The following is a 27,349-nucleotide window of genomic DNA, read 5'->3' as shown; positions in this document are numbered from 1 at the left end:
GGCAACAATGATTCCAGCGATGTTTCCATCGATGATGGGCCCGTCTACGATGATCCCGGTCAACGATTACTCCATTGATGGCAGTGGCATCGACGACAATACTGTTGTCACCTCCATCAATGACTATCTATATTTACACAATCTCTAGCACATCCATCTACCCTGAGGTCACCTCGCCGAGCAAGGTTTCACCTTTGCCTCTGACCTATCTACTAGATGTTGAGGACTCTCATGATGAGTGTCTGTCTGACCCAGCTCACAGCCCTTCTGAACTGAATCTAAAATATTAGGAGGAAGATGAGGAGTATGAAGAGGGAGAATACTTCGAGTAGTATTATCCTCCACTTCTGAGATACTATGAGACACATGGTTACTACTCTGACAATCCCCCGGCTACCCCAGACCGAGGCAGAATACTGCACATCTTCCCTCGTCGTTAGTGCAGGATCATGCTTTCGGTCTATCGTGGTTGTTTTCCTCAGTCTCCTGAATAATAACCTGATAATGCACCACCTTTACCACCAGCTACTTCTTTTCCTCCACCAAGTATGCATAGGATGATACGTCGGTCCCAGATAGCTGCGCTGCTCAGATATCAGAGATGATCCTTCATCCTCGGAGGAGGAAAGGGAAGAAGGAGGAATTTCAGATACTCATACACCTTTAAATGAATGGGACGACTATGTAATCACAACTCTGTCTTCACCTCATCACACCGATTCACCACCGGAGGACATCAGGGGTTTCCATAACCTCATGGAGAGAGCCACACCCAGATTTACCTTCCTTTGCCTGTAAAGCAGTTACACTGCTTCCTTTACCTTTATTTCAGGGAACAGGCCAGAAAAGCTGTTCGTCCCATTCCAGTAGCTGATTACATTTGCTAGGAAGGGTTAAAAATAATGAAAAACCCGACCACTGTCCCAGCTGTGCTTCCACGCATAGATAAGAAGCACAGAGCGCCTGAGGACTCCCCATCATGTTTGACAGGTCACCTCAAGCCGGACTGACGTAATCTCAAAGGCAGTGTAGAGGTCAAAGAACCTGTCCATGCCTATTTCCAGACCTCGGACAAAGACGGACGATGTCTTGATACCTTAGGGAAAAGATTCTCCTCCATGTCTGCTATAACGGTGAGAGCAGCCAATTCCCTCGCCATTCTCTGCCGCTAAGACCTCCATATGTGGTCTGATATCGGAGATATCATAGACCTCATCCCTGAAGACAAAAGATAAGAGGCAAAATAAATCTTGCTAGAAGGAGAACAGACATCTTCCGAGATTATAGATTGTGTTCTGGACAGTGCCTCCACAGGCTTACATCAGTTGGCAGGCCCAGCTGTCCTAAGACGCCAAAGGTGGCTGAAGAGCGACCTCATTTCGCCCCGAATTACAAACATTTTGGACAAGGTGTAGGAGAGATGGGTCTGCTTCCTATGGTTACGCCCACTTTTTGCTGTGATTCTCTGGTTTTTCGACTTTAGTGTGGATGTGGACCTGCTAATCAGGCCCACAGCCCAGCTGTTCTCTCTCTAAATTGACACCATGTTCTTTAGGTACATACCAGATAGGTTACTGGGTCACCCTTGTGAGCACCTGTATAGTGTTCCATAGGTACCCAGGGCATAGGTGCACCCTATGCCTACCAGGGGCTGCAGCATGTATTGTGCCACCCATATTTGCCTTCCAAACTGACACCACCGGTCTGTTCACACAGCCTGGGTAAGGTGGTGTAATCACCCCTTACTTAGATATAGTATACCCATATCTATATATACATATAGACACGTATACACCTATAAGTCACTCCTCAGGCAGACCTTGACAATCCTGGAGGCAGAGTGCTTGGTTTTATGTGAGAGGGTGCCCTAGCATGAGCTGAAGCCCTCTGCAGCTTTCGGAACCATCTCCTTAGAGCTGATCTACGATATAGCCATACCATATACTCTTAAGTGCATTATAATCCTTCGCGGTTAATGCTAACTTTGGTTTAGCTTTATCAAAACATGTCGTGTAATGTGTCAAACGCTTTGGAATACTATCCAGACCCCCCCCCCCCCCCCCCCCGCCAGTCATAGCGGCGGGGGTAGCATCCCACCCTTCTAGAGGGAGATGTAGTTACTGGTTTACCCGGTTAAAGTTAAACAGAGCCTCAGCCTCACAAAATGGATGCTGCTGCCACAGACACGAGTCTGCCCTCCTGCTGCTGGATGAAACTCCGGCAGGGGAGGCCTAGACAATAGGTTTTCTGCCCAGGGAGGCGCTGGCAGCTCCCCAGACAGGCTCTTTGTGTATTGGGGCAGGGAGGGCTGCCTTCAGTGATTGCTTTTCAGACACTGCCTGGGGCACTCTAGGTGCTCCATGCATTTCCCAGTTCAAACCGGTTGCTGGGGCACTCAGCCCCAGCTCTGGCACGAATCCGGACAAAGGGGAAGGGGTGTAACAACCCCTACCCCAGGTCCACCCATAGGAGGGACTTTAAAGTTTTTTTGTTGTTGTTTTTTTTACCGAGTCAAACGCCTTCTCCATGTCTAGAAAAACCGCCACTGCCGGTACGTCCCGCTTCACATGTTGGAGAGTTCCCAATACCGTTCTGATGTTGTATGTCAGGTTTCTGGTTGGTATGAACCCCGCTTGTTCTGGGGCCACTAAGTCAGGGGCCAGCAGTGCCAGTCTAGTGGCCAGGACTTTGGCATATAGCTTAGTGTCAACGTTTAGCAGCGACAGTGGTCGGTATGACCCGCAGTCGTCGTGTGTTTTACCCGGCTTTAGAATGGTGACAATCATTGCTTCTCTCATAGAGCTAGGCATGCTGCCCTGGATGCAGATGTCCTCCAGAAGCGTATGTATGTGCGGCAGTAGCTGTTCCTGAAAAGTTTTATAGAAGTCAACTGTCAGTCCGTCCACACCCGGCGCACTGCCCGATCGCATAGAGGCCAGGGCATCTCTGATTTCATCAAGCTGTATAGGGCACATGAGGAATTCCCTCTGAGAGTTTGGGAGGAACGGGAGCTTTATGTGTTCCAGGTAGTCCAGTATTTCATCCGTCATGTCCCCACTTTTAGATGAGTACAGCTCCGAATAGTAGTCTCTAAAGACAGAGGCAATATCTGCCTCGTCCGTGACTCTGTCACCGTCCGCCTTTTTTAGCTCTGAGATCAGCTGCTTCCCCCTTCGGCCCTTGAGGATGTTAGCCAGTGCCGAGCCAGGCCTCTCCCCCTCACCGTATGTGCGAGCCGTAGCATATTTGCCCAAGTGTTGAACCTCTCTGTCTGCCACTTCATGGAATTCCACCAGGAGATGTTTTATCTCCTCCTCAGTGGCGTCATCCGGCCCGGTACGCCCCTGCCCCTCAAGAGCTTGCAGCTGATGTTCCAACTCTGCCAACCTGGTCCTCGTCGCCTTCAGGACACTGGAGTGTTTAGACATCGCGATACCCCATATGTAGACTTTAAAAGCCTCCCATACAGTCTGGAAGTCCTCCACCGACCCCACATTCTTTTCAAAGAAAACGTCTATTGACTCCGCAAGTTCCCCGCGGAAGATCGGGTCTAGGAGCGAGTACGGTGGGAAGCGCCACGTGTAAGGAGTGATCCCTCTCACCGGGGTCTCTTTGACTATCAGTATGGGGGAGTGATCTGACAGTGTGCGTGGGAGTACTTTACATTTCTTTATGGTTCGATTAATCCCCGCAGAGGCGAACCAGTAGTCGATTCTAGTATGGATCTCGTGATACGCTGAGTAGTGTGTGAAGCCGTCACGACCAGCATTTCTGCTCCTCGACACATCTTCCATATCTAACACCATTAGTTTTGCTGTGAGCGAGAGTGCGGCCGCCGAGGGCCTTCGGGGAGGGCCTGAGGATCTGTCCATCTCTGGGTTAAGTGTTAAATTGAAGTCCCCACCCCATAGTATGTGCGGATGTCCGTGTCCACTAATCTCACTAGCCAGCGCGTCATAGAATTCAGGGGAGTCATAGTTGGGGCCGTATGTATTGACAACTAACAAGTCTAATCCCAAACCCCTACAGGACGCTATAACATACCTGCCTTCCGAGTCCGCCCTAAGTGTCTGTATTTGAATGCTTGTTTTCGGGTTTACCCATGTAATGACTCCCCTTGCATGAGTGGTGAACCCAGCCACTGCTACATGTCCTTCTAGACCTCTATTGTGTAGCATCCTACTAGTGAGAGGTAAGTGCGTTTCCTGCAGAAGTGCTATGTCGATGTTGTGACGTTTGAGGTAGCTTAACACCTTTCTGAGCTTTCTGTAGTCATTCAGCCCTCTGACATTCCATGTAAGGGCGCTGAGCGATGTGGGCTGTGCATGTGACTGTACACTGGTTACTTCAGCCATAAAGGCGTGTCGTGTGGTGTGGGAGTGCGACTCGGTGTACAAGGGTTAGCAGTGACAACGAGGCACATCCGCGAGCCAGGTGCGGTTTGAACATATGGCATATCATAACAAACACTTTTTGACCTCTGAGGAAAGATAAATCGTGACTCAACAACCAAACAATAACATTCCCCGGTTCCCTTGACTCCCCCTCCCTCCACCCACAGCAGACCAGCCCCAACAACACGGCCTAGCATGAGAAGAACGTCCCCCCTCCTCCCCCCCCCCCCCCCCCCCCCCCCCCACACACAACCCAAGTAATCCCCCTAGGGACTTATTTGTGCGATCAGCGCGAGGGCAGAGGTCGCCAATGTCAGTACAGGTAGCAATTGCATACTACATCTCGGCATTGAGAGCCTCTTAGCTCCGTCACCCCTTTAGTGTCTTTGCGCTCAAGCCCCCGACCCCGTGTCATCGCCCGCCACCCAGGGAATCCCCAACAATAGCAATGCGGTGCCTCCCTCCCCCCCCCCCGCCCCAGGGTCAATGCTTTTTGGCCGCACGCTACCAAAGGCCACAAGTCGACCCATTGGCCAAACCTGTCAGAGTGCATTCGCATTAAGACAACAAAGAATTAACTTGGATCGATCTCCAGTACACAGCGGCTTCACAGCACTCGTAGTCCCGTAGGGAGCAGGCCCCATCCGGCTCCCAGCCCGCCGGGGACCATGTTCTACGCTGTTCTATTCTCCCTCGGGTGCCCACCCCCAGCTGGAGTCAGGAGTCCGCCGGGCTACAGCACGTTTCTAAGGCTCTATTCCTGGTCTTCAAGTCCGCTGGCCGGTTCTTGTTCACCCTCCTGGCTTCTAGGACTGTTCCTCCGTTCCTTAGACCATGTTTTCGGCGCCTTCTGCAGTTCCTTTGGATCAGTGAAAAAATGAGAATGCCTCTGTCGGTTGATGCATAGCTTTGCCGGATACAGCATAGCATAGTCCAGCCCTAGGTCACGGATTTGCTGTTTGTATGGGGCAAAATGGCGACGTTCCTCCTGTACCTTTGCTGTGAAGTCCAGGTATAACGAAATTGAGGATCCCTCGTATTGTAGTTTCCCCTTTTCTCTGGCTAGTCGAAGGGCAGTGTCCCTGTCTCTGTAATTCAGGAGCTTTGCAATGACTGGTCTCGGGGGGGCACCCGGACGCGGTCGCAGGCCCAACGTGCGATGCGCTCTTTCCACTATAAACATAGTCGAGAAAACATCGTCTCCTAGTAGCGTGGTGAGTAATTTCTCAACGAACAGCTCCATTTTTCCCACGTGCGTTGTTTCCGATACGCCCGTAATGCGTATATTAGAGCGCCGAGAGCGGGCCTCCAAATCTTCTGATTTATCTTGAATGACCTGGAGGAGCTTCCCAATTTGTTTGCGGTCTTTGTCTAGGTCCATTTGGGCCTCTTCCACTTCAGTCAGGCGCCTCTCGGACATGTCTAGCCTCTCCGCATGCTTGTCCACTCGCTCAGACATCCGGTCCATACGATAAGTGAGGGCGTCGATTTTCGTACCTATCGCCGCCATGCTGTCCTGAAGGCCCTTCTCCATGGTGACTAGGAGCCCCTTGATGTCCGCATAGAACGAGTTCTCCAGGCCTTTGCTCTGCTGTGTAGGCGAGGGTTCCTGTGTTTCCGGGGTTCTAGTTTTGCGCTGCTCGAACGTGAGTTTGGACTGCGTCTTGTCTCCTTTGCCCATGTTGGCGTTTTCGGCAGCAGCCCTGCGGGTTTTCGTCGTTGGCGTTTCAATCACCCCGTCCAGCCCTGGACCTGCACAGCCGGTCTTCCAGTTCACACTTCGCTCGCTGCTCAACCGGACTCCTCCCCGCCCAATTCTTCAAGTTTCTCGCGCTCCCCACGTGACCACCGCCAGCGTTCACTGTCGGCCGCCACCTCGGGCTCACAATCCAGGGTGCTTCAGCCGACCCTCCAAGTGGCAGGTCTAGTTGGCGGGTGAGGGGAGGGTGGGGGGAGGGGTCGGGGGGGCGAATCAGATCTCCCACCAAGTCCGTAGATTTTGCATTGCTCCTTCACGGGCCCCGGAGCTAAATCACAGGGAACAGAAGGGGTCCCTCGGACTGTTCAGCTGCTCTGCCATCCAGTGGGGCCCCACGTAGCTTCTCTCCCCGAAGCTCTTCAATGGGACTCGGGCCGGCAGTTAATGTACACAGGCACTCTCCCTAGTGATTCCCAGGCGCACCCGTTCTCACCAAGTTTGCGCCACAGATGAGCTTGAGGCGGTCCCGCAGTTACGGCGCAGCTTCACCAACTGTCATGATCCGGCTTCGGTTACTTCTTCCGTTATATTTGAAACATTGCATCATAAGTCGTCAGCTAGACCCCTACTACCTTTGGTCCCAGGACTGATAGAACCGGCAATGAAGACTTTTTTAACACCGGCTACAGTGGGCTCTGGGCCTTCTAGAATTGCAAAGAAATATAAGGCTCCAGAACAGGACCCTTTGTTTTTACGTACTGACTCACCACCGGATACACTCATAGTGGCAGCGGCTAGAAAGGCTCATTCTGCCACTTCCAATTCGTCTGCTCCACCTGAAAAGGACAGCAAAAATATGGACTCCTTAGGTGGAAGAATGTGTAATACTTCTTCTTCTGTTCTGAGAGTGGCGAGTGCAGTGGCTCTGCTGGGTCTCTACGACCGTCTTCTATGGGATTCTCTAACGAGATTTGCGGAAAAATTGCCTAAGGAGGATCAGAAGGATTTTTTAGAAATTGTGGAAGAAGGTGGTTTGGTTGCCAATCAAAGTATTAGTGCGGCTGCTGACTCGGCGGATTTAGCAGCTCACGGATATGCTTATGGCATATGTTCCAGACGGTCAGCATGGCTTCGCCTCACGGGCCTTAAGCCCGATGCCCAGAGAAAAATTGTTAATTTGCCATTCAATGGGTCAACGTTGTTCGGGTCTCATGCAGATGATGAGATGGCTAAAATGAAGGCTGAGCTTGATACTCTAAAAGCAGTTGGTTTAGAGAAAAAGAATGAGTTTCACCGTCATTTTCATCCCTACGACAAAAGGTCGTTTCAGCAGCTTGGGTAATCGTCAAACTGGTCTTCGCAAAACCAGTGCAGTCTCAAAAGAGGTCGCAATTTCAACAGCCCAGGCCTGGGCGAGGCAGAGGAGGAAACAGACAACAGTCCTCAGTTGCAAAACAGCATCAGAAACAATGAGATGGAACTTCCTCCACAGCTGTGGTCCACTCCGGTAGGAGGAAGCATTGCTTTATATTTAGACGAGTGTAGAAGATTGACAAAAGACAGGTGGGTCATCAACATCGTCCAGAATGGATATCTCCTCAAATTCAGAAAACCTCCACCTGTCATAAGTCAAAAAAGAGTCATTCATCAAAGTCACAAGCTTCTGCAAAGAGAAGTAAACATTCTTTTAAGCAAAAAAGCCATAGAGAGAGTTCCTCTTCCGCAGAGAAATCAAGGGCTGTACTCCCGCTTCTTCCTGGTGAGAAAGAAAGGTCCCACTGCAGGGAATAGGCCTATACTGGATTTGAGATTGTTGAACAGATTCATTCGAAGGGAGAAATTTCGAATGTTAGCGCTCCATCAAATATTTCCTCAACTCCATCAGGGGGACTGGATGTGTTCCATCGATCTGAAGGACGCATACTTTCATGTCCCAATCTCAAAAAGACATTGCAATTTCTCAGATTTCAAGTGTCTGTTCATCATTACCAATATGCAGTACTTCCGTTCGGACTAAAGTCAGCTCCCCGAACATTTTCCGAGTGTATGGTGGTGGTAGCCGCCTTCCTTCGGAAGCAGAGGATTTTCATTTATCCTTACTTGGACGACTGGCTCCTAAAAAGTTTGTCTCCATCTCTTCTGGAAGATCATCTTACAAGATGTCTTCATCTTCTGCACAAGATCATCTTACAAGATGTCTTCATCTTCTGCACAAGTTTGGCCTTCAGGTCAACTCAAGAAATCCATAATGAATCCAACCCAGAAGATCCACTATCTGGGAGCCTTCTTGGACACAGAAAAAGTAAACGTGTGTCCTTCGGAGGAGAGCTGGTTATCAATCCGGACAAAATGTCATCTTCTTCTCCAATCCACTTGCCCGACAGTTCGCGAAGTGTTCTCTCTCCTGGGGTCGATGGCGTCGTGCATCTTCATAGTTCCAAACGCAAGATTGCACATGCGTCCTCTACAACAGTGTTTAGAGGATCAATGGATGCAGATGTCGGGGTGCTGGGAGGATCGGATACTCCTTCATCAGTCCGCCAAAGATTCCATTCGATGGAGGATGAAGAGGTCACACTTAATGCAAGGAGTGCCATTTCATCAAGATCCTCCGACTCAAACTCTGATCACAGACGCCTCTCTCCAGGGTTGGGGTGCTTATATGGGCCCTCTGCAAGTATAAGGGCTATGGTCAGAATCCGAGAAGGGCTATCACATAAACCTGCTCGAACTCAGGGCAGTTCATCTAGCTCTCAAGTCCCTGTTTCCATCATTCCATTCTTGGTCCATCCTGTTTCAAACAGACAATACAACAACAATATATTATTTGAACAAACAGGGGGGTACCCGGTCCAGGACTCTCTCCATGGAGGCCCAGACCATATGGAACTGGTTACTAGCAAGGGACTTGTCGATAACAGCTGTGCATCTGCCTGAGTCTCTCAATTCTCAAGCGGATTTTCTCAGCAGGGACTTTGTCGAGGCTCACGATTGGGTTCTCAACAAGGAAGTCGCAAACAGTATTTTTCAAGCATGGGAACTCCAGACATCAACCTGTTCGCAGACGCGGGAAACGCAAAATGCCCCGTTTTCGCATCCAGGTTTCCCCAGGTCGGGTCTCAAGGAAATGCCCTTTTGATAGATTGGTGTCAGAACTTACTGTACGCTTTTCCACCGATCCCATTGATACCGACAGTAATCAACAAGATGTACAGAACCAATTCCAGGATGATCTGATTGCCCCCGAGTGGCCACGCCAGTGGTGGTTTCCAGACCTCCTTCAGTTGTCGGAAGTGCTACACAGGAGGTTGCCATGTCGCCCGGATCTTCTGCCCAAGCAGAAAGGGAGATTGTTCCACCCCAACTTGTCCTCCCTACGCCAAGCAGCAGGCTTCTGAAGTCATCCAGTATGGACACTTACAGTTGAATCCAGACTGTATGCATATCCTGAAAGAAGCGAAACGACATTCTACAAGGAAATCATATGGTTTTAAATGGAAACGATTTTTTCTGTGGTGTGAGAACAATGGTCATGACCCTATCCAAGGTCAAGAGCAGGTGATTCTGCCTTATTTGTTACATTTGGCGAGGGCTGGCCTTCAGTTTAACTCTATTAAGGTTCATCTTACAGCGATCACTGCCTAAAGAAAATCACCTAACCAGACTTCTTTCTTTAGGATGCCGGTGGTGAAAGATTTTCTGGAAGGCCTAAGAGAGGTGTATCAGCCAGTCAAATCACCGCCCCCCCTTGGGAGCTTAATGTGGTATTGACTAAGTTAATGGGGGCTCCTTTTGAGCCTATCCACAAAGCTTCCTTACAACACTTAACTTGGAAGGTAACATTCCTCGTAGCCATTACTTCTGCTCGTAGAGTGAGCGAGATCCAGGCTCTGTGTTGTAAGGAACCTTTCACTGTGTTCCATGCTAATAGAGTAGTACTCAGAACGCATCCTGCTTTTTTACCCAAGCTCGTGTCAGACTTTCACACTAATCAGGCTATAACTTTGCCGACTTTCTTTCCAAATCCTGCAAATCTTCCAGAAAGATCCCTCCACTCCTTATATCTTAAGAGGGTTCTTAAGTTTTATTTGGATGGAACAAAGACATTGAGAAAATCAGACCGTTTGTTCATTAACTATGGTCCTATTAATACGGGCTCTGCGGCTTCCAAGAGATCCATATCAAGATGGATTGTTTCTTGCATTGTCCTGGCTTATCAATTAGCTAACAGGTCTTTGTCACGGAGGCCAAAGGCTCATTCTACGAGAGGGAAAGCTTCCACCACAGCTCTCCTTAGGAATGTTTCTATGGCAGAAATCTGTAAGGCAGCTACATGGCGTTCAGTCCACACTTTTACTCGCCATTACTGTCTTGATTCAGACACGTAAGCAGATGCTCAGGTTGGGCAGGCATCGCTAAGAAACTTATTTGCTAATACTAGCTAAGATATGTGTGTCAAAATGTTGTTATCTCTATTTTCTGCTCGATCGCTTGGAAGTGGTTATGAGCTTGCTACTCTATTCAGTGCTTATGACTATTAATGAGTATCCCCTGGAAGAGAAGGATTAGTTACTAACCTGTAATCCTAGTTCTCTTCCAGGGGTATACTCATTAAAGTCATAAGCACCCTCCCGCTTCCCCGGGCGAGCAGTAGCATTATGTTTTAATATGTTATTATTGCATTTCTGTATGCAGGTTCCTGCAAGGTTTCCTGTACCGTACAAAAGAACTGACCTAACTGCCACCTGTGGGGCATGATGGGAACAGGGTTCCCCTGGAGGCCTTAAAGGCAAAGTGTTCAGACTCTCTGAGGCCTTAAAGACGAGGTGTCAGTCTGATTTTCTGTACAAGGATGTTATTTCTTTATGCAGCCTACCTAGGCTAATTGCCTTTTATTACAGGTTCTTTGATGAAAATAAAAGGTTTTTCTGTCTGTGGAATGCATTTTAGGCTCATGCCTTTTTCTTGCATTGGTTTTATAGTTTATTTTCATTCTGCAGAAAGTATGTAATTATGGCTTTATTAGCCTATAGGTAATGATTGGGCTGCATATCATTAGTTTATACATGTATATGTGTATAATTTGTTTAGTACTATGTACTCTTTTTATATATTTACACATATATATGTATTTTGTCAATATGTTCCGGGTTCCCGCTTATGGGCGGAGATTATTCAGTGCTTATGACTTTAATGAGTATACCCCTGGAAGAGAACTAGGATTACAGGTAAGTAACCCATCCTTTTCCTTCTTCCCTGTACTGGTTGGTAGTGCCCGCCCATGGATTGCCCCACTTGTTCCAATCAAGAATGAAGTGAGGTTATGTAATTTGTTCTACCTGCCCACATTTTTAGGTCGAGGACCGTAGGCTGGCTTGCGCAGTCTTGGTCAGAGATTTAATGTTTTCTAGAGTGGGGCTTGAACCCGCCCCTCTTCTCCATTGGCTGGCTTCCTAAACGGAGGCCAGCCATTGGAGGAGAGGGGTGGAAAACCACGCCCCCGAATCAGAAAATTACGCTGCTTTCTCCGAGGCATTTCCGCTTCGCCTCGGAGAAAGCAGGTAATCTATTTTGTCTATGCTCATGTCGTCAACAGCTTCTTCTCTAATATATTCTTCTTTCGCATTCCTTCTTCATATTTCTCTCTCTGTTTCATCGTTACCCCCATCTCTCGTATTCCCCTCTTATTTTCTCTTTTTTCCTCCTCCACCCTCTTTCTTCGTTACTTCTCTCTCTTGTTCACCCTTCTCCCTTTACTGCTCTCTCCCGGCATTGCCCCTTGGCGCTATGAAATGTATCTTCCACCCTCCCCCGATCTATGTCCGCGCTCCTGTTCTCATGTCTCCCCTCTCTTCTCGGCCCCTCAGCGTCTAGCTGTCTGTTTTCACCCCTCCTCTCTCTGCCTCTTCAGATAATATTGCTATGAATAGTGCTGATATCTCTAAAGGGCTGAAGCCTCTTCGTGCTACAGGCATTCATAAAAATCGCAGTAGCCGTTTCTGCACCAGTGAGAGTTTGGTATTTAACCTCCCCCGAGATTCCCTTAAACAAATACAAGCCCCTCCGGGGCTCACATGACGCAGTTGATCCACACTTGTTTTTAAGCCACAACCCTTTTCTAGTGGTGGGCGTTAAAATTTTTTTTTTTAATACAGCTGTTTTCGTGTTTAATCGTGTCTTTGTTGCCGGGATGTACGGAGCGAATTTCGGGCAGGTAAGCTATTTTGTCTATGCTCATGTCGTCAACAGCTTCTTCTCTAATATATTCTCCTTTCGCATTCCTTCTTCATATTTCTTGCTCTCTGTTTCATCGTTACCCCCGTCTCTCGTATTCCCCTCTTATTTTCTCTTTTTTCCTCCCCCACCCTCTTTCTTCGTTACTTCTCTCTCTTGTTCACCTTCTCCCTTTACTGCTCTCTCCCGGCATTGCCCCTTGGCGCTGTGAAATGTATCTTCCACCCTCCCCCGATCTATGTCCGCGCTCCTGTTCTCATGTCGCCCCTCTCTTCTCGACCCCTCCGCGTCTAGCTGTCTGTTTTCACCCCTCCTCTCTCTGCCTCTTCAGATAATATTGCTATGAATAGTGCTGATATCTCTAAAGGGCTGAAGCCTCTTCGCGCTACAGGCATTCTTAAAATTGCAGTAGCAGTTTCTGCACCTGTGAGAGTTTGGTATTTAACCTCCACCGAGAGTCCCTTAAACAAATACAAGCCCCTCCGGGGCTCACATATCGGGCGCCCCTTTGGCTAAGTTAAGAAAACCATGGAAGCTGTCGGTTTCCCAGTACAGGGGCCGGACCAGGAAGAGATGCTCCTCTCTGACAGGAAGAGATGCCCCTCGCAGGGCGGAAGGGGTGCTCCGAAGTTCCACCCTTCAGCTGAGCGACGGCGCCAATTACTCGTCCTAATCCTTCATTCTAACCTCCCTGGCCCGAATGAGGACAGCCGCTGGGCAGGATCCGGGTCTGTCAGTGGGCCTTATTTCGAGTCGTGGGTGCCAGCTAACCGTCCAGCTCCAACTGACCAGGGCTCCGTGGTCTGTCCACCCCAAGGGTGCAAAACCGTTCCAGGTGCGGGCACCGGCGAGGCTGAGATCCGCAGAGGTGGTCCATGGAGTGCAAAGGTAGCTCAGGCACCATGTGTGATCCTGGGCACCGGATGAGCCATCGGCGTGGTCCAGAGGGCTCGTCCCCTGGCCCAGTCGAGCCCCGCACTCAAGTCTCGCTTTGGCCTGCTACATTTTTCTCCACAGTCCCTCACTAGCCTCTGCAGGGTCTTGGTACGGTCCCTTACCGGCTCTTGGAGCAGCGATATTGTATATGTTCTGTGTGTGTGTGCCTCTGTTCCCGGTTTTCGTGCCTCTGTTCCCGGTGTTTGTGCCTCTGTTCCCGGTGTTTGTGCCTCTGTTCCCGGTGTTCGTGCCTCTGTTCCTGTTTTTCTTGCCTTTGTTCCCGGTTTTCGTGCCTCTGTTCCCTGCTCGTGCCTCTGTTCCCTGCTTGTGCCTCTGTTCCCTACTTGTGCCTCTGTTCCCTACTTGTGCCTCTGTTCCCTGCTTGTGCCTCTGTTCCCTCCTTGTGCCTCTGTTCCCTCCTTGTGCCTCTGTTCCCTGCTTGTGCCTCTGTTCCCTGCTTGTGCCTCTGTTCCCTGCTTGTGCCCTGCTTGTGCCTCTGTTCCCTGCTTGTGCCTCTGTTCGCTGCTCGGGCCTATGTTCCCTGCTTGTGCCTCTGTTCCCTGCTCGTGCCTCTGTTCCCTGCTCGTGCCTCTGTTCCCTGCTCGTGATCCGGTTTTTGTGCCTCTGTTCCCTGCTTGTGATCTGGTTTTTGTGCCTCTGTTTCCTGCTTGTGATCCGGTTTTTGTGCCTCTGTTCCCTGCTTGTGCCTCTGTACCCTGCTTGTGATCCGGTTTTTGTGCCTCTGTTCCCTGCTTGTGCCTCTGTACCCTGCTTGTGCCTCTGTGCCCTGCTTGTGATCCGGTTTTTGTGCCTCTGTTCCCTGCTTGTGCCTCTGTGCCTTGCTTGTGATCCGGTTTTTGTGCCTCTGTTCCCTGCTTGTGCCTCTGTACCCTGCTTGTGCCTCTGTACCCTGCTTGTGATCCGGTTTTTGTGCCTCTGTGCCCTGCTTGTGATCCGGTTTTTTGTGCCCCTGTGCCCTGCTTGTGCCTCTGTTCCCTGCTTGTGATCCGGTTTTTCGTGCCCCTGTTTCCTTGGGTGTTACTGGGCTGAGAGCTCTGTTTGTGTGTGTGTGTGGCTCTGTGTCCGCTAATACTCTCTGCTACTCTCTAAAGCTCACCTATTGCCATTGTAAATGACAATACCATTTATTTATGTTTTTTTAAAAAACGAAAAATGAAAAAAATGCCATTTGCAATGGCAATAACTCTAACTTTAATAAAGCCGAGACCATTGCATTGTAAATGCTTGTTATTACTATCTCTTATTCGGGATAAAAGTCTATATTCGCCATGTGCTGCATGAGATTTGATAGCTTGTGAGTTTGGAGTAAGTTCGAATTTGAACAGGTATAGACCACTAGCCATTACCTAAGCGGATCCTACTAAACATGTGTATTGTTTTGCACATATTAGATGCTGGGCAAAGTAAAGTCGTCAATATGGCATGTCTAGAGATCAAAAGACTTGTAACCCGGTGACTAATTCATTATAAGCCTCTACAGATGGGATCTTATTGACGGTTAAACGTAATGAATAGGCATATCTGAGCAGTATATCTTTCAAAACTGAAGTAGCACCTAATGCACAATTTAATCCCATTACATGTATTACTTTTTAAATTGTCATCTCAAAACACCAACCAAGGAATTCATATGAATGTATCTTCACAAATTATTTCATAAAGAGCCTAGCATCTAACAGGGTCCTAGTCATTTACGGTGAAACCTAGAAAAAAGCTCAAAAGTACTAACTTTTACGGCTAATGTCAGAGATGACATTACTTGGAATGAAAATGAAACATTTGGAGGTTCCTGGCATCCCATGAGTCCTTGAGCAGTTTTTCAGATGTGTGGTAGTTGTGTACTACTCTGGATGATAATTCTAATAAAATACATGTTAGAGAGCAAGGCACCTTCATTGTATTGACGCTTGTATTGGGATCATCTCTGAATCAAGTCACTGAGAACTTAGTCCAATTCGGAATGATATATCCTGAATACTATCAAAATCCACATGAATTTACAACTACCATTCTTTATGCACTTCTCATGAATATTTGTACTGGATTAAATTTGGGGATGCCAGGGACTTCCGCAAAATTAAAGACTTACCTCAATGTAAATTTATTTGATTGTTTTTGATGATGAAACAGTGTTTTTCACCATTTTACGGAAGGGTACGTCTGTGTTGCTCTAACTATGCTATGTGCTGAGTTGCTTTACTGGACAATCTGCTCCAATATATTCTGTGTTCTCTTTTTCTACAGGCTACAGGTGCTTTGGATGAAAAAGTGAAAATGGAGAGAACTCTAAAAGAGCTCCAGAAAGTACAAGGAGATCAAAAGGTGGAAGCATCATTTTTCTTTTTAATCATTTCAAGATTTATATTTCATGCTCCTGTCTATTTTGATGCTGTTAGAAACAACGAGTATCACATTACACAATTCATTGTACCAGTTACTTAACAACCTAATCATGAAATGACAACGCATTTCATTCATCATAACAGAGATTGTTCTGCATGCTATTTGCAACCCACTCTCGATCTGCAATGCGACCTTTGAACTATTAGGTCATGTGATACAATCTGTAGTTGCAGGGGGCTGTAGAAAATCCAGCCTAACAAATATTAATAACAGAGTTCTTTATTTAAGACCACCTGTGATTGACTACAAACATAGAGAATGTGGCCTACGAAGGACAGCATTCACCGCTTTTATGTTTGCATTCCCAAATGGGAAACCTTTTCTGGATCACTCTGTGTTTCTTAAAGTAACCGGTGCTGCTTTAAAAAATTTTTTTTAAAAATGAAACGTTTTCGGTTTGGAAAGACATTAGGAATTGGTCCCCTAGTAAATCTTGTGATTCATTGTTAAGAGGGGTCCTTGTCTTTTAATTGAGGGTTGGAATAAGTTGCACAGGGCTCCATGCATCAAACCAAAAACCTGTCGCAAACGGGCAGATTCGCAGAATCTACCCCTTTGCGACCAGTATTTTTGCATTTGGGATGCTTCATCCCAAATGCAAACATCGCTACTTAAGGAATTGCTAAAATTGTGATTACTTAAATTGCGATTGTATTTAAGGAATCGCATATTGCGATTCCTGAAATGCAGTGCTGTAAGCGAAAAAATATTGCGATTTCACTATTAGGAATCGCAAATTATCATCAAACTAAAGTTGATAATTTGCGATTGATTTGAAAAATGCACTAAAGTGCATTTTTCAAAGTCACATTTTACACACACAACATGTGGAAAAAGGGGAATTTCAGGGGTGCAACAGGGTATCCTTTTGGAACCCTTGCACTTGCATGCGCAATTTGCGAGTACCTATGGAGTACTCGCAAATGGGGCATGCAATTCCCATTTAATCATATGGGCCTCTAGGCCCTTAGGAATGAATGGCAATCAATCAGTCATTTGTAAAGCGCACTACATACCCGCTAGGGTCTCAAGGCGCTTGGGGGGGGGGGGGGCGCTACTGATCGAACAGCTAGGTCTTCAGCATCCTCCTGAAGGTCAGCAGGTTTTGGGTCTTTCGTAGGCTCAGTGGGAGGGTGTTCCATGTCTTAGCGGCGAGGTGGGGGAAGGATCTCCCGCCAGAGGTTGTTCTTCAGATGCGCGGGACGGTGGCGAGTGAGAGGTTGGCGGAGGGTAGCTGGCAGTTGGGGATGTAGAAGGAGAGCCGTCTGTTGAGATAGGCAGGGCTGGTTTTGTGGAGTGCCTTGTGTGCGTGGATGAAGAGCTTGAAGGATATCCTCTTGCTGACGGGGAGCCAGTGCAGGTCCCTCAGGTGGGGGGAGATGTGGCTGTGACGTGGTACGTTGAGGATCAGTCGTGCTGAGGCGTTTCGAATGCGTTGTAGTTTTTTGCTGAGCTTGGTCGGGACTCCCGCATAGAGGGCGTTTCCGTAGTCGAGTCTGCTGCTGACGGGGGCCTGGGTGACTGTCTTTCTTGTGTCTGCCGGGATCCATCTGTAGATCTTGCGGAGCATGCGAAGGGTGTTGAAGCAGGAGGAGGAGATGGCGTTGACCTGCTTGGTCATTGAGAGCGTTGAGTCGAGGATGATTCCCAGGTTGCGTGCGTGGTCGGTGGGTGTCGGGGCTGCTCCCAGTGCCGTCGGCCACCAGGAGTCATCCCAGGCTGCGGGGTTGGAGCCGAGGATGAGGCTCTCTGTCTTGTCCGAGTTCAGCTTCAGACGGCTGGTCTTCATCCAGTCGGCGACTGCCTTCATTCCTCCGTGGAGGTTGGCTTTGGCGGTGATAGGGTCCTTGGTGAGGGAGAGGATCAGTTGAGTGTCGTCGGCGTAGGAGATTATGTTGAAGTCGTGCTGTCGGGCGACGTGTGCGAACGGGGCCATGTAAATGTTAAACAGTGTCGGACTGAGGGAGGATCCCTGGGGTACGCCGCAGATGGTCTCGGAGGCTTCGAAACCGGAAATAGGGAAGGCGGACACTCTGGGTTCTGCCAGAGAGGAAGGAGGTGGTCCATTCCAGAGCCTTGTTTCGGATCCTTGCGATGTGTAGGCGTGCGCGTAGTGTGCGGTGGCAAACCGTATCGAAGGCGGCGGAGAGCTCTAGAAGGATGAGTGCTGCGGTCTCACCGTTGTCCAGCAGGGTCCTGATGTCGTCGGTGGTGACGATGAGGGCGGTCTCGGTGCTGTGGTTCCTGCGGAACCCTGACTGGGAAGGGTCCAGGATTCTGTTTTCTTCGAGGTATCGGGCTAGCTGTCTGTTGACAATTTTCTCGATGACCTTGGCCGGGAAGGGGAGCAGAGAGATGGGCCGGACGTTCTTGAGGTCTCTTGGGTCAGCCTCGGGTTTTTTTCAGTAGGGCGTTGATCTCGGCGTGTTTTCAGCTCTCAGGGAAGGTCGCGGTCTCGAGGGAGAGATTGATGACGTTGCGCAGGTGGGGTGCGATGGAGCGGTTTGCTTTGTTGAAGATGTGGTGCGGGAAGGGATCTGACGGAGAGCCGGAATGGATTGTGCTCATGGTCTTGATGGTGTCATCGATGCTCACTCTGGTCCAGGCTAGCAGGGGGTCGTGGTCGATGGTGTGTGGAGGGCCTGTTGTGTTGCTGTCTGTTGGGTCTGTCTGGGTGTTGAAGCTGTTGTGGATGTCTGCTATCTTGCGGTGGAAGAAGGTGGCGAGGGAGTGGCACAGGGCTTGTGACGGCGGGATGTCGTTGGTGTTGAGCTGGGATTGGAGAGTTCCTTCACGATGTTGAAGACCTCCTTGCTATTGTGTGCGTTGTTGTCGAGGCGGTATTTGAACAAGGTTCTCTTGGCGGCACTGATGAGGTAGTGGTGGTTGCGGATGGTGTCCTTGTGTGCTGCGCGGTTTTCCGGAGTTTGTTCACTGTTCCATTTCTTCTCTAGTTTCCGGCAGGCTTGCTTGGATGCTAGGAGTTCTGTGGTGAACCAACTGGCCCTCCTGCTGGTGTCTCTGTGGGGGGGTTTCTTCAGCTGGGCGAGTATGTTGGCACAGTCTTCGTTCCAGCGTCTGAGGCTGTGGGCAGCGTCGTCTGTGTTGGAGGGTTCGGTGGGTGGGCTGAGAGCGATGTTTGCATGTAGTTGGTCTTTGGAGATTTTGCTCCAGCAGCGGCGGGGGATCTGTTGGGTGCGGTGCTGTGTGGTGGGTTTCTGGAAGGTAAAGTGGATGCAACGGTGGTCGGTCCAGAGGAGTTTGGTGGTGTGGTTGACGGAGACCTGCGGGCTTGAGGTGAAGATTGTGACGAGTTGCTTTAGCCCGAGGTTGGCGAGGTTATCGATCAGAGTTGAGGAGTTGTTGTCGTCGGTGTTGTTCTCAAGGTGAAAGTTCAGGTCTCCGAGGAGGATGTAATCGGTGGAGGTCAGGGCGGGCTGATGAAGTCGGCGATGTAATCGCTGAACTGGGGGGCGGGGTCCAAGGGGTCGGTAGACGAGGGTGCCTCTGAGGGTGGAGTTGGGGTCTGTGTGGATCTGGAAGTGCCTGTGTTTGGCGGTGCTGAGCGCGTTGTCGGTGCTAGTCACAACCCTGATGCTGTTCTTGTGGACGATGGCGATTCCTCCTCCGACTCCGTTGGGGCAATCTCTGCGGGTGATCTTGTAGCCGTCTGGGATGGCTATGGCTATGGCAATGTCGGGTGCGGAGGAGTCGTTCAACCAGGTCTCTGTCTGGAAGGCGACGTCCGGGAATGTTGTGACGAGCAGGTGCCAGATCTCGACGACGTGTTTGCGCGTGGATCGGGTGTACAGTAGTATGCATCGCAGATGGTTGAGGTCTTTCTTGGTGGGTGGTTCGTCGGCTCTGAGCCTGGTGTATCTGCAGTTCTGGCAGGTGAAAGGACTATCTGTGCGTTTTGGGGCTGCCTTGAAGCAGGTGTAGGTTCGTCCGGAGTTGCGGAGTTGAGAGCGTGCAGAGTGCTGGAGTCGTAACGGCGGTGGTTGTCGTGGCGGGAGCGGGGGCCAGGAGTTCTGACACTAGGCGCGGACGGGCGCAGATGGGCTTGCCATAGGCGCGCCTTTGTCGCGCGGCCGCGGCACAGCCGTGCAACGGCTCGCATATATGGGGAGCTGGGAGGCGGGGCAGCGAGTGGGCAGTTTGGGGGGCAGGGACACAGGGGCGGGGGCGGTAAGGGACGATGGAGGGAACAGAAGGATAAAGGGCACAAATAACTAGGGAAAACTAGGGAAAATAAGTGGAACAGAATGCAAAAAGGGCACAGAAATAGAGCAAAAGGGCACAGAAATCAGTGGAAAACGTGTGGCACAGAAGGCAAAAAGGGCACAAAATCAATCAATGAAAACGAGTGGCACAGTAGGCAAGAGGGCACAGAAATACAGGGGCAGCTAAGAATCAGGAGGCAAAAACGGGCAGAGAGTCCTGGGGGTAGCAAGGGGAACAGAAGAAGAAATCGGGCAGAGACACGGGGCAGTGAGGGGTGCAGAAGGAAAAAACGGGCAGAGACACGGGGTCAGCAAGGGGTACAGAAGGAAAGAAAATGGGCAAGGACCACGTTCAGGCAGCGGGGAAAGACAGACAACAACAGTCACAGACACCACAATGAAAATACAGGCAATACAGTAAAACAATAATGCGGAAGATGAACAAACTTACAGCCTACCACTGGCCACCAGGGATGAGGCGCAGGTGGTAGCCTGCGGGTGGAGGAGGGCCTCAAACTCCCGCTGCAGCGGCAGCTCGGGCAGGGACACACAGGCGGAGCTGTGCGGAGGGGGAGCGACCTACCTGGGGGCCAAGGGTCGCTCTCCTCACCGCGGAGCGGCCAGCATATATGGGGAGGTGGGAGGGAGGGACAGCTGGGAGGCGGGAGGCGGGAGGCGGGGTCATCGAATTGGCAGCGGGCAATCGGGGGATGGGGCCGCAGGGGCACAGCGGCGGGGGTGGTGAGGGACGACGGAGGGAACAGAAGAAAAAAGGGCACAAAAAACGAGGGAATAACGAGTGGAACAGAATGCAAAAAGGGCACAGAAATAGGGCAAAAGGGCACAGAAATCAATGGAAAGCGCGTGGCACAGAAGGCAAAAGGGCATAAAGGCATTAAGGAAATTGAAGGAATTGCATTTTTTTTGCATTTTTTTTTATTGCGAATCCTACAGGCATTCCATTTTGCAATTTCTAAATAGCGAATCGGTAAAATTTGCTATGTAGAAATCACAAAATACGGGCTTGATGCATGTGCCCCAAAGTCACTTATTCAATTTGGAAAGTTTTTTCCAAATCACAAACAAGGTGTTTAAAAAATATTAAAATGTCATTTTACAATCACAAACCCTGCGAAACCCTGCACTAAATCACAGGGTTAGCAGCTGCAAAATATTTTCATACATCATGCCCAAACTTCTCACCTGAAGTCACTATTTTGCTCATTGTTTAGTCGGTTTCAGAATGAAGCTGTACTTTTGAAACCTGCATAACCAAAAGTCTCAAATTATCAGTTGATGGGAATAGTACTCTGATGTTCTACCTGTTTGGCCTTCCAAATGCGATGACAAATTAACTAGGGGATATAAAATTGTATAAGTGGAAGAGCAAAGAATTATTGTGGAGCAGGTAATCAGGGAATACAGATATGATTAGCTCATTATATTACTACATACTCAACTGAAAAACATTAAAAGTAGAACACGCTTATGAACTAAAAGCATTCCTTGCAACTGCATGTTGTTGAAGGTTTAAGAGTATTAGTCCTGTAAAATGAACATTTACAATTCAAGATGTCTTTTACATTAGGATTGACGAACTGTTTGGTAGAGAACAAAAGGAGGTGACCCATACTCTTTGATTTGTTAAAGTGTTTCTAGTTTTTTCTTCCAGGGGATCCTCATCAATAGCCATACGCTCTGAATAGTCCCACCCACTTGTGCGGATCTCGGAGCACTTTTAATAATATACATATATGTATACCATTTTTTAGCCGGAGATAATAGTTTATAAAGCGCCTGGTTACTCAAACGGTGTGTCCCGGCGCCAGGAATTCTCTCTGTTGAGAAGAACAGTTCCCTAGTACCAGCCTACTTGGGATGCCCTAAAGAACCAAGTTTTGAGTTGCCTGCGAAACAGTGCTTCTGAAGGCTGCATCCTAAGATCAAGTGGTAGCTGGTTCCACACTTTAGCTGCTAAGAAGCTGAAAGACCTGCCTCCTAAGAATGCCTTTTGAATTTTTGGGGAATTGTCACCTCAGCATTACTTGCAGAGCTAAGGTTCCAAATAGTTCTATAGGGGGTGAGCAGAGGCCGAAGATAGCTAGCCTTTCTCGTTCAGAATTCTATGGCAGAAGCACAACGCTTTGAAAGTCACCCTGTCCCGCATCAGTAATCAGTGTAGTTCCTTAAGGGCCGTTCCAACCGGGGCTCGCCTTTGATGTTCAAAAGGAAGCGTGCTACAGCATTCCGAAGTCTCTGCAAATTTCTCATGCGGCTTTTGGTGACCCCTAAGTAGAGAATGTTGCACTAATGGAAGTGAGATATAATCAGAGCCTGAATGATATTTGTTTTGCTGTCAAAGGTAAAAGATCTAAAATGTTCCTTAGCATTCTTAATTGGCCAAAGCAGGTGCCGGCCAAAGCTGATATCTGATCCGCAAAAGAAAAGGTGTTGTAGAACCCTACTTCTAAATTTTTCATCTTTGGTTTGGGAACCAGGATCGGACCTAATTCTTCCGGCTACCAGGTGTGAGACCAAATGGATGGATGTTTACCAACTACCATAATGTCAGTTTTTCATGCGTTTAGTTGGAGGCAACTGCGATTCATCCAGTTGGCTAAGACAATTAAGCAAGCTTTAAATTTAGGTGCAGCCTCTACATCCCTCTGTTCTAACGTGATGATCAGCTGCGTGTCATCTGCATAGGGCACCAGCTTCACCCCGTGTTTTAGGACCATGTCCGCTAGTGGGCGCATATAGATGTTCAATAACGTTGGGCTAAGGGTAAAACCCCGTGGCACCCCTTGTAACAGGGGTCGAATTTCTGACTTAAAAGGCCATTGTAAGACTTGGAAGGATCTGTCCTGTCGTAAATGCTTGATCTATTCCCAAGTGCATATTAACTTACATATATATAGGCAACCTACCGTTTGGCTAGAAATGGCCAAATTGCATTCAATTTTGATTTTAAAAAGTGTCACTAATAAAAAGTGACCATAGAAAACCTTTCACAAACCTTTTTAAAAGGAAAGAGGAATATGAGACATTGTTAGCCAATAGGTAACAATTCAAAACATAGTAGAGAAAACTTGCACTATGCCTTTAAGAACACCACATTACCCCTGTATCCATCACACCTCACATGTGAAAGTTAGGTCAGTTAATTTTTCTGGCTTTTGGACACCGGATCCTGGGGCACTGAGCTCTGCCTTTTTTGGCTATCAATACTGGAAAATCTTTCCAAAACCTCTTCTTTTCAGCCATTCAACGTTTTTCATCACCAATAGTGCACTTAGACCTGTTTCTGACAGAAAAATATTTTACTTTATTGTCAAAAATGCCTTCACTTTTTGTGAAGTGTCCTCCTTGTGGGAAAAAGAACGCACCGTCAGATCTGTCTGCAATGTTTGCCTTCCGGAAATACACCATCTTGAGAAATGTAGCCACGGTCAGACATTTTCCAGGCAAAATCTGAAGGTCAGAGAGAAGATCAGGCTGCATGGTCAACAAGAATGTAACATACTAGGGAAGCTCAACTTTCTTCCATAGCGCTCTCTTCTCGATCCAAGGACTTTCACAGAGGAAGATCCAGAGTGAGACAACACAGAAAGAATGAGATATGCTCCTGGTTGACGTGGGAGAAGTATGATGTTGAGGACAGAAAAGCTACTGATATGCTCGCTGACCGGTATGCCTTTGAAAACTCCATCAAGGCACCACTCCACTTCGAAGCACGCTCAACAGTTGCCGTTGAGTATATGCCGGCATCAAGGTCATCGTCAGCAGTCCAACATAAAGCGATGTCAAAGCATGTATCAACATCAAAACCACCGCCAGTCACTTTCGATGACGAGAGGGCACCACTCAGCATCGACACAAAAGACCGTCTTTACCAACAAATTCACCTGCTACTCATTCTATTTCTCTCTCTACCTCAAGAGCCAGATCTCAGTTGACCTTGAATGTATCTCCACTTTGGCTTCAGAGTTTATATTGTAGACCTGTGCCACACATGTCCGACTCTGAATATTCTTAAACTTACTCCAGTATTGGAGCTTTCATAGATTCACATACCTGAATCATTTCCCCGTTGTCGAGACGAGAGTCTCCGGTATATAGAAAGCAATGCTTAGCAGTATAACTAACTGAAAAAAGGCCTAGGCCCATTTCCCTTTTGCAACCCATAACCTTTGTTATGTAAAAAAGGACCAAACTTTTCCCTTAGCCAATCAGAGCTCCTCACCCTCTAGAACCCTCCTGAGAGAACCTTTTGCCCCTCCGATTTTCCACCGGCACGTTGTGCTAGGGAGTCTCCTTTAAACTCTAATCAAACTCTGGATTTCCAACTTTGTAGAAGCTTGATTTCATTCTATTTCTTGTGAATTTGAGAATTTGGTAATCTATTTATCATCTACATCATAGAGAATGTCTGGGGGGCGTGGCTTAGCGCGCAATAGCGACGGACGTGGAAGGGTAGAGCTCCGATCTGAGCTCCCCTTCCCTGGGCCGATTCTCCGTTTCCTGTTCAAGCCGCAGCTGCGGGCGGACCCGGAGATAACCCCCACCCACACATCATCCAAATCTGAGGCTGTTTGTTTGCCTGGACCAGCACCGGCAGTGACGGAGTGCCTGAGGCCGCGCTGGGCGAGGCTGGCCCGGGGCGCCCGGCTACGCGAGACCGGGGCCTCAGCAGGAGCACCAGGCCCAGTGACACGGCCTACCCAACACCCTGCAGAGAAGCCTGCCGAGCACGGGCGAGAGCCGGGTGACCCCTTCGCCCCTGCATTGGAACTACAGCAGCAGCTCCTCCGCACAGGCACACGACCACCTATGGAGCCACCGGAGCGGTAAGGCGCCTACATGCAACGGATGCCGGCGGCGCGGCGCGGCACTTCGGAGGGGCCACGACTGCGGCAGCATCAAACGGATCGCGCTGAGATCTCACCCCGGCGGAATCACCGGAGGGAAGTGCACCGATTCCCAGGCGCCCACTAAACCCACACCAGGGAGCGAGGACCTGATTTCCCCTGAGCTGCGCACCCACGTGGCCGGCCCCGAAGGCAGAGGGGGGCTGCGAGAGGCTACGAGCGGAGAGCCAGCGTCGCTGAATGTTACCCACGAGGGCAAACCCTGTAAGGTGAGGTGACTGGGCTCGTAGGGGACGAGCTGCTGGGTGACGATGGCTGGAGCCTCCCTTGCCGTTTTCTGACGCGGCAACACTGACTGTGGGGACTCCCCCTGCTCCCTGGTAGCGACCCAGAACCACGAGAGAGGGCAGAAAGACACGATTACCCCCTTAGAGGTTGGGAGAGGCGCGCCTTCACCTGGAGACACGCTTCTATGAGAGAGCGCAGCAAGCTGCACAGGGCGAACTGCGCCACACGCCGCAACGCTAACCAGCTACTCTGCCACACCTGATGTGCATCCCTCCCACCAGCCCTGCCAACTTGCACGAATCCAAGCGGACATCATTACTAGCCATGATGCCGGCAGGGCGGGACTGAGTGGACGCCCCACCGATGCTCCTGTTGGGACTAAGACAAGCACTACCCAACACCTGAGAGCTGAAGCCTTAGTGACCAACCCAATTCCACGCCGCCGTCGCGACCTACCCTCGGGTACTGCTCTGCCTACCTCCTGGGGACTGAAACCTTGGCGCCTCACCTGCACCTACATCACTGCTGCAACCTACCCTCTGGAACTGCCCCCATTGAGCGTAGAGGTCGCCTTCACACACCACCTTGCCCATGTCTGGGGGGGTGAAGACGCGCACTGGGGCCGGTGGCACATCCTTGAGAGGGAAACAAGTCAGGTCGCCACCCAAGATGGATTCTGACCACTAGATGTCAAAGCTGGACAATGTGCTGGCTGTAATGGAACGCCTGAAGGAATCCCTCCAACAGACCCGCACCTCCCTAGAAACGAAGATAAACAGTGTGGCAATAGACCTAACCCATCTCAGGGCTGACCACAACATTGGAGGGAGCAGTGGCTGATCTGGAGCCCCGGGTGAGTCAAACGGACAAGCATGTACGTGACCTCCTAAACAGGGTGGAATTCCTGGAGGAACGAGCTGAGGATGCGGAAGGACGGGCACGAAGAAACAACATTAGACTGGTTGGCATACCCGAGAAATGGGAAGGGACCGACGCCACAGGACTTGTGGAGGACTGGCTGAGAGGCCTCCTGCCGGAGGGCGGGCGATCGCCATATTTCGTAGTGGAACTCGCGCACCGCGTACCTGCAAGACCCCTCCCCCCGGGCTCTAACCCCAGGCCGCTGATCCTTCGCGTCCTCAACTACAGGGATCGCTACACCATCCTGCGCGAATCCAGGAAGCTTGGCGACATCCGGATTGACAACGCCACAGTGATGTTTTACCCCGACTACACCGTCCAGTTGCAGAGACAGAGACACTCCTTCCTGGCGGCGAAGCGAAGGCTGCGACAGCTGGGTCTCAAATACTCACTCCTCTTCCCGGCCCGATTACGGGTAGTGGCGCAGGACAAGACTTACTTCTTCACCAGCCCTGAGGAAGTTGAAGCCTGGCTGGATGGCGGGGTGGAGGAAGCGCCCCGGAAAGCACAGGGTACTGCCACGTTGTCGCGCTCAAGAGGACCGAGACGACGTCGCCGGCACAAGTCGCCCACGCCTCACCACTCCCAGGAGACGACAACCTGCTCCCCACCGGCGGCCCTGGTCTTGCAGGAACAGCAGGACGCACTACGCAGAGTCACGGAGATCAGCGGTTCTCCGGCGCCTTCATCCGCACCGAATGCTAGCCCACGCGTGTTCCCTAGTGACGACTAAGCCATCTACGGACTGCTGGACTCTCAACAGTCCGCCGACCTTCCCGACGTCACGCCACAGACGGCAGACCTACTCGTCTGAGGAGGGCCCTCAGGACTTCCCGCCTCGACACACAGCAACAGCTGCCATGACAGCACTATTCTGACTCGCCTTGGGGTGAATGAGGCTCAGCAACGACGGGCGAGGGTGAGCCCCCCTTGCTCTGCAGATAATAGCGACGACGAGACACAGTGAGTAACCTCTTACAGACACTACACACGCCTGTCATGTAACATTGCGATACTCCTCTCCTTGATATGGTTACAGATACCATAGCGGCTCATAGCTGGACTCTGCCGGAGGCTTGTGCCCTCGCACGAACTCTCCTACTAACTTTTGCAACAGACGGACATTTTCCATTTACATCGGGTGGGCTGACACCCGGCGATGCCTGTCAGCTGTGGCATTCTTTCCACGGCCCGGAGTGGAACGTTACCCCCTCTTGTGAACAATACTGTTGTATCGCTATTGGTACCAACTGCTTAACACCCCCTAGAATTGTATAGCTTATTTAACTCACTTGAGTGTTTGGACGGCGGCATGTTAGACGACCGACCATTTGGCATTTTTTATTGCATTACCCTTCCTTG

At 49.8% G+C, this 27,349-nt stretch overlaps 1 protein-coding gene across 1 annotated transcript in view; it reads left to right on the top strand.

Annotated features, from left to right (window-relative positions):
* LOC147722400 (leucine zipper transcription factor-like protein 1) overlaps positions 1-27,349 on the top strand; it is a 353,962-nt gene that overhangs the window by 146,173 nt on the left and 180,440 nt on the right. The window contains exon 7 of the mRNA XM_086964922.1: positions 15,529-15,606. Coding sequence (XP_086821048.1) covers positions 15,529-15,606 — 78 coding nt within the window. The remainder of the gene's footprint in view (positions 1-15,528; positions 15,607-27,349) is intronic.

The sequence above is a fragment of the Lissotriton vulgaris genome, chromosome 4_1 (assembly GCF_964263255.1).
Source record: "Lissotriton vulgaris chromosome 4_1, aLisVul1.2, whole genome shotgun sequence".
In the NCBI taxonomy this organism is placed as follows: domain Eukaryota; kingdom Metazoa; phylum Chordata; class Amphibia; order Caudata; family Salamandridae; genus Lissotriton; species Lissotriton vulgaris.
The sequence above is the reverse complement of the archived record's forward strand: the minus strand, read 5'-3'. Positions and strand labels throughout refer to the sequence as shown.